Here is a 7591-nt window from a genome sequence, read left to right as displayed (position 1 = left end):
TCGCCCAGGCTGGAGTGCAGTGGCCAGATCTCAGCTCACTGCAAGCTCCGCCTCCTGGGTTCACGCCATTCTCCTGTCTCAGCCTCCCAAATAGTTGGGACTACAGGTGCCTGCCACCACGCCCGACTAATTTTTTGTATTTTTAGTAGAGATGGGGTTTCACCGTGTTAGCCAGGATGGTCTCGATCTCCTGACCTCATGATCCGCCTGCCTCGGCCTCCCAAAGTGCTGGGATTACAGGCATGAGCCACCGCGCCCGGCCACTAATCTGTGTTATCTATGTAACATATCTATGTTAGCATGCTGCATCCTTGCCAGAACAATATCTAAAACTTCAGAACTGATCTCCCCACATAAGACCCTGGCTGCTGGCTTTCAGTGGCCAGGGTCCCACTCCTGTGATTCATCACACCAGTTGCTGCTGGCAGCCCATTTACAGGGTGCTGCCCGTCCTGTGGCTGTGGCCGTCCACAGTGGCCTGTGGAGGCTGTGCTGCCTCTTGGATGTGCGGAGTCAGAGGCTGTCGCTGTCAGCACCGCCACGTTGGCGGCTTCTGTGCTTTTGGTGAAAAAGCCAAGCACGTGATACAACCTAATCCTGATTCCCTAAAGTGGCCCCCAGCCTTCTTGGCACCAGGGATTGGTTTCATAGAAGACACTTTTCCACAGACGGGTCGGGGGTCGGGGTGGTGTCAGGATGAAACTGTTCAGGTCATCAGGCGTTAAGATTCTTATAAGGAGCGCGCAACCTGGACCCCTCACATGCGGAGCCCACAGTAGGCTTTGCACTCTTTTTTTTTTTTTGAGACGGAGTCTCGCTCTGTCGCCCAGACTGGAGTGCGGTGGCCGGATCTCAGCTCACTGCAAGCTCCGCCTCCCGGGTTCCCGCCATTCTCCTGCCTCCGCCTCCCGAGGAGCTGGGACTACAGGCGCCGCCACCTCGCCCGGCTAGTTTTTTGTATTTTTTTAGTAGAGACGGGGTTTCACCGTGTTAGCCAGGATGGTCTCGATCTCCTGACCTCGTGATCCACCCGTCTTGGCCTCCCAAAGTGCTGGGATTACAGGCTTGAGCCACCGCGCCCGGCCGGCTTTGCACTCTTGTGAGACCCTGATGCCCTGCCCCTGCTGATCTGACAGGAGGGGAGCTCAGGTGGTAGTGCTCCCTCACCTCCTGCTGTGCCTCCCCGTTCCCAGCAGGCCATAGACCAGGTCTGTCCCAGTCCGAGGTCCAGGGTTGGGGACCCCTGCTGTAAAGGCTTAGGGTAACCTGGTCTCATTTGGCAATTACAGGTGAAGGACTTAACCAAGTACTTGGATCCCAGTGGGCTCGGCGTGATCAGCTTTGAAGACTTCTACCAAGGGATCACAGCCATCAGAAACGGAGGTCAGTCGTCCCCGCCATGAGCTCCCGCCTCCTCTCCCCTTCCTCAGCCACCCTCTCAGCCACTGCACGTCACTGGGCTCCTCGTGCCGACGCTGTCATTGTTCCTTCTCCATGAAGCCCCCAACATACCCCAGGTTTCCAGGTGGTCTCCTTCCTTTCTTGTGACTTTCTCCTCACACACCCTGTCTTCCAGAATTGGCTGAGTCAACTACTTTTCCATAATGCTAGGAAGCAATTGCCCCTTTCCTCAAAGATTTCATGATGGAAATCTGAGAATTTTCAAAGTATTGAAAGAATGATTCCATGGCCACCCACGTGGGTGTTCACCACCGTGCTCTGCAGGCGGCACTTTGTTGCACTCTCTCCCCACATCTCTGTCCGTCTCATCTGTCCCTAGACCCTCTCGAATGGGATGTGTTTGCAGTCAGCATGCTTCCACGCACACCGCCCCGAACACTGCAGCCTACAGCACCATCGTTCCCTAGAGCTCAGTGTTTGTTTCCAGTCTTCCTTTGAGTAAAAATTTACCTGTAGTGAAATGTACAGCTCACGCCTGCTCCTCTGTGAGCTCTGACAGAGTCCCACGCCTGGCAGTGCGGAGCCTGTCACACGCATCGCTGTCCCCATGTGGGCCCCGCGTACCCCTCGCCCTCAGGCAGTGCCTTCCCTCCTGCTGGCACCGTTGGCTGATTTCTGTCACCGTGGATTAGTTTTGCCTGTCTCTCTCTCTCTCTCTCTTTTTTTTTGAGACTGAGTTTCACTCTCATCACCCAGGCTTGAGTGCAATGGCCCGATTTCAGCTCACTGCAACCTCCACCTCCCGGGTTCAAGCAGTTCTTCTGCCTGAGCCTCCCGAGTAGCTGGGATTATAGGCACCCGCCACCATGCTTGGCTAATTTTTGTATTTTTAGTGGAGACGGGGTTTCACCATGTTGGCAGGGCTGGTCTTGAACTCCTGACGTCAGGTGATCCACCCGCTTCAGCCTCCCAAAGCTGAGGTGCTGGGATTACAGGCATGAACCACCGTGTCTGGCCAGTTTCACCTGCCTTGAGGGTTCGTGTGCTCTCACCTGGCTTCTTTTCCCAGCATGATCCCTTCCCCAGCACGTTGCCTTCCCCAGCACGATGCCTCTGAGATTCATCTGTGTGGTTTGCATGTTTCAGACTCTGTGCTGTCCATTTTGTGCTTGTTCTGTATTTCATTTCTTCATTCTCCTGGTGATGGGCATGTTTGTGTACAAGTCTTTGTGTAGACGCGTGTCGTCAAGTCGTTGGGGCCTGTATCTAGGAGTGGGTCATGTGATGGGTCAGTTCTTCATAGTGGCCGTGCCGTTTCACACCCTCACCAGTCCCTATACACTGTCCGTCTTACGTCAAGTTCTGAAGCTCTCAACAGGCCTTCTCATTTCCTCATGTTTGGCCAGGCGGTGTAGGGGTGACGGTGGCGGGCCCTTTTCCTCCTTCCTGCACGTGCAGGGTAGGTCAGACCTTGGCTGGGTCCTGCAGAGTCGGCAGGTGCAGTCAGGTTGATGGATGCCCTTGGGCCTCGACCTCAGGTCTTGTCTGTCTCCTCCACAAAATTATTGCCTGACAGTGTCTCTAAGGTGCTGGGTTTTATCAGATGCCAAGTCCTTTGATGGCTCTGGGGAATGTGCTGTGTGTTGTTCCCTGTTTTTTTTTTTTTTTCTTTTTGAGACGGAGTTTTGTTCTTGTTGCCCAGGCTGGAGTGCAATGGCACGATTTCATATCACTGCAACCTCCGCCTTCCAGGTTCAAGCAGTTCGCCTGCCTCAGCCTCCCGAGTAGCTGGGCTTACAGGTATGCACCACCTGCCTGGCTAATTTGGTATTTTTAGTAGAGACGGGGTTTCAACATGTTGGTCAGGCTGGTCTCAAACTCCTGACCTCAGGTGATTCGCCCGCCTTGGCCTCCCAAGTGCTGGAATTACAGGCATGAGCTACCATACTCAGTCTGTTCCCCGTTTGTTACTCTGTATCCCACTGTCTGTTCTTTCACCCATGAATGTGTTGTGGGACCATCATGGCCTCTGCGCTGGGCTTGACCCCATGGCCTTTGTGGTGAACCAGCACCAGAGCAAGGCCAGTGGGTGGCGGCAGGAGGACAAATGAGTGAGGTGCTGCCGCTGTCAGTGGAGCAGGCCGGGGGTGAGACGGGAACTAGGCAGGCAGCCCTCTCTGAGGAGGGGTCGAGGGGAGAAAGGACACCCTGACAACCAGGTAAAGACCACCTGGGCCAGGTGAGGAAGCAGTCCTTAGGTGGGGCGAGGATGGAGAGAGACCGCAGGCTCTGGAGGCTGAGAGGAGCATGCAGGCAAGCTCTGGGTCAAGGGGGCCTGCAGAGCAATGGGCAGAGCAGGTAGCCACAGACCCTCAGGAGGCAGCATTGGCAGGACAAGGGGGGGGAAGAGGACGGTCAGGAGGCCTTAGAGTCTGCAGGCTGAGCACCAGCAGGTTGAGGCTGATGGGGCCGTGTCTCAGTCTAACTGATATGCTGCAACCCTTAAGTAACGTCTTGAGGATAGATGTGTACTTGATACATTCATTTAACCTTTGTCCTTCTGCACAAAGCTTTCAGTAGCGGCTTTGTGAGAGTTTTGGCTCTCGCCTGCTGTGCCTTGCGGCTTGCTGCATGGTGTGCTGCAGGTCCCCCCTCCAGGCTTCTGGAAAGTCTGCTTCTCCTCAGGTTACTCATGACATGGCAGTCGTGCCCATGACCCTCGGGATGAGGGTGTCCTCTGATTCACTGGTTAGCTCAGGGGAGAGTCTAGGTGTAAACTTTTTCCTGTTAATTTGAAAAATCCATTGTGGGCCAGACACAGTGGCTCATTCCTGTAATCCCAGCACTTTGGGAGGCTGAGGTGAGAGGATTAGTTGATCCCAGGAGGGTTAGACCAGTCTGGGCAACATAGCAAGACCTTGGCTGTGCAAAAAATATGAAAAAAGGAGCTGAGATTGTGGTGCATGCTGTGGGCCCAGCTACCCGGGAGGTTGACGTGGGAGCATCCCTTGACCCCAGGAGGTGGAGGCTGTAGTGAGCTGTGTTTGTGCCACTGCACTCCATGCACTCCAGCCTGGGTGACAGACCCTGTCTCAAAAAACAAAACAAAGTCTGGGTGCGGTGGCTCAAGCCTGTAATCCCAGCACTTTGGGAGGCCGAGACGGGTGGATCACAAGGTCAGGAGATCGAGACCATCCTGGCTAACACGGTGAAACCCCATCTCTACTAAAAAATACAAAAAACTAGCCGGGCGAGGTGGCGGGCGCCTGTAGTCCCAGCTACTCGGGAGGCTGAGGCAGGAGAATGGCGTGAACCCGGGAGGCGGAGCTTGCAGTGAGCTGAGATCCGGCCACTGCACTCCAGCCCGGGCGGCAGAGCGAGACTCCGTCTCAAAAACAAAACAAAACAAAACAAAACAAAAAACTTGCCATTAATTCCAAACCGAATTTTGTGTGTAATAGAGAATGCAATCTTTATGACACTGATGCTTTGGTATTTGTTGGGCTGGCTGGGTGGTTTTTATGCATGGGATGGTATGCCCGAGAGGATGCTTCTTTTCTAGCCATTGGTCCCCTGAGTTCATGGAGGTGCCAGCTGGAGGCTCACATCTGCTTGGTCTCAGTCGCAGGGAGGAGAAAAGCCCCTCGTGAAGCTGGTAGCTTTGTCATTTTTGTTTTGTATAGTTGTGTTTCATCTTCACTCTTAAGTCAAAGACTACTGGATGCAGGCTTCTAGGTTGATGGTGAGGGAGCCTGGGGACCCCCAGAACTTGCTGTCATCAGAGAGGCCTCAAGTGTTTGGGGCTGAGATGGGGGTGCATGGAGGCCAAGCACAAGACCCCAGGCGGCAGTTACCACTTCCATGAAAAACAAGAAGTGGAATAAGAGAGCCTGTACTTCCTGGTCCAGTAACAAGCCGTATTTTTTTTTTTTTGAGACGGAGTCTTGCTCTGTCCCCCAGGCTGGAGTGCAGTGGCGCAATCTCGGCTCACTGCAAACTCCGCCTCCTGAGTTCACGCCATTCTCCTGCCTCAGCTTCCCAAGTAGCTGGGACTACAGGCGCCCACCACCACGCCAGGCTAATTTTTTTGTATTTTTAGTAGAGACGGGGTTTCACCATGTTAACCAGGATGGTCTTGATCTCCTGACCTCATGATCCGCCCACCTTGGCCTCCCAAAGTGCTGGGATTACAGGCTTGAGCCTCCGCGCCCGGCCTCCTTTTTCTTTTGAGGTGGAATCTCGCTCTGTCACCCAGGCTAGAGTGCAGTGGCGTGATCTCGGCTAGCTGCAACTTCCGCCTCTGAGGTTCAAGCGATTCTCCTGCCTAAGTCTCCCGAGTAGCTGAGACCACAGGCTCGCGCCACTGCTCCTGGCTAATTTTTTGTGTTAGAGACGGGGTTTTGCCATGTTGGCCAGCCTGGTCTCGAACTCCTGACTTCAGGTGATCCACCCACCTCGGCCTCCCAAAGTGCTGGGATTACAGACATGAGCCACCGCGCCCTGCCTGCATTGGTTCATTTTCTAGTGACAGGCACATGTGTGAAATCACAGGGAACAGGACTGTAACTCTATGCATTTTGTATAAAACCAGAAATTCTTTGTTGTGACTGCTGGTCTTGTTATAAATGTTACAACCCATTTCCTTGGTGCAACAAAGACTCAGAGTACTCAGGGCCCTTGCCAGTCACTGAGTGCTGGACTCGGCTTGTCATAGGGTAAACTTGCTCTGCACAGTGTGGCTGGCGGAGCGTGTTCCTGGGCCTGTGACTGAGGGTGGCCTGCAGGCGATTTGGGCCGGAGATGTGTTCCCTCGGGGGTCAGGGACACAGCCTGTCATGGAGAGTGAAGACAGCTTTTTGTAGGTTTGGGCAGGTGAGGTGCTCAGATCCCTCTGCAGGGTTAAGGCTGGGAACAGCAGTGGCCCTCGGTACCATGGTATGGGCAGGAGGGAGCCACCTGGGGCCACGATTCTTTCCTCAAGGTGAGGGTTGGTTTGTTCCTGTGAACTGTGGCTAACACGAAATGGGGCAAGCTCAGCTCTAGGGGTTCCTGGGAGGCCTTGGCTTGGAAGGTGCCCAGTCTCAGCTCAGGAGTCAGGGTGTTCCCCCGGCAGGCCCATGCCCTGGGGTGGGCTTTGCCCACCGAGTGGAATGAAGCCTCCAGCCTGGCTTGCTGCCCTTGGAGGAGCCTGATGCTCTGTCTGGGAAGCCTGGGGGCTGCCAGCTGTGGACTGTGGCTGCCTGTGGTTGCCAGCATCTTGGCTTAGTGACTGAAGGGGTGAGAGAGGGATGGCCCAAGGACAGCCCGTCTCCAGATGTTTCTTAGTGGTTGGCCAGCCACCGGACACGCCAAGGTGGGGCCTTCTCCCAGACGCCGTCCCCTTCTCTCCTTGCCTTCACCTGGGTCAATCCCACAGCAGCTGGGCCACCCCTCTCTCCTTCCCAGCAGCTGACAGGTGAGCCTGGGAGGGCTCCTGTGGCTGTCTACTTGAGAGGGCGGTGAGCTGGACATCGTGAGCCGGCCAGGGCTCTCCTATCTCACTGCACGAGAGCTTGAGCCAGACTGGTGGAGATGGCTGCCGCGGAGGGAGAGCACAGCTGGGACCTGTGAGGACCATGGACGGGGACAAATGGGGCAACGGTCCCATAAGTGCTGTCGAACCAGCCTGTTCCAGGCTCTGGGACGTAGCACGAAACGGAAGTGCAGAACCCCTGCCCTTGGGAGCTGGCTTTCTAGTGGGAGACAGACCACAAACAGGTGGGAGCTAGGGAGGCAGAGGAGCGGGGAGGCCTCCCTGAGAACGTCTGGGATGGGAAGGCAGCATCCCAGCAGGGCTGCACCTGGCACGTTTGGAGGTCACAGGGAGGCAGGGTCACAAGGAGCGGGTGAGAGGCAGGCCTCACAATTCTGTCTCCAGCCCCAGGCTCCCGAAGAGGCTGGTGGGACATCCCTGAGAGCCGGTGTGAGGGGTGGGACACCGAGCCAACTGCAGAGCTGACAGCAGAGTGGAGTGGGCATCAGGGAGGAGGTTCTGGGGCCTCAGGGAGGAGGTGCTGGGGCTTCAGGGAGGAGGTCCTGGGCCGTCTGGGAGGAGGTGCTGAGTTGTTAGGGAGGAGGTGCTGGGGTTTCAGGGTGTAGGTGTAGGGGGGTCAGGGAGGAGGTGCTGGGGCGTCAGGGAGGAGGTCCTGGG

The 7591-nt window shown here is 55.7% G+C and overlaps 1 protein-coding gene across 2 annotated transcripts in view; it reads left to right on the top strand.

Annotated features, from left to right (window-relative positions):
* The window catches only part of RAB11FIP3 (RAB11 family interacting protein 3), a 101831-nt gene that overhangs the window by 39568 nt on the left and 54672 nt on the right, over window positions 1–7591 (top strand). For both annotated transcript variants that reach the window (XM_023189128.1, XM_023189129.1), the window contains exon 2: window positions 1290–1383. In XM_023189128.1, the coding sequence (XP_023044896.1) occupies window positions 1290–1383 (94 nt within the window). The remainder of the gene's footprint in view (window positions 1–1289; window positions 1384–7591) is intronic.

The sequence above is a fragment of the Piliocolobus tephrosceles genome, chromosome 17 (genome assembly GCF_002776525.5).
Source record: "Piliocolobus tephrosceles isolate RC106 chromosome 17, ASM277652v3, whole genome shotgun sequence".
NCBI lineage: Eukaryota > Metazoa > Chordata > Mammalia > Primates > Cercopithecidae > Piliocolobus > Piliocolobus tephrosceles.
Note: the sequence above shows the minus strand (reverse complement) of the source record. Positions and strands in the feature narration are given on the sequence as shown.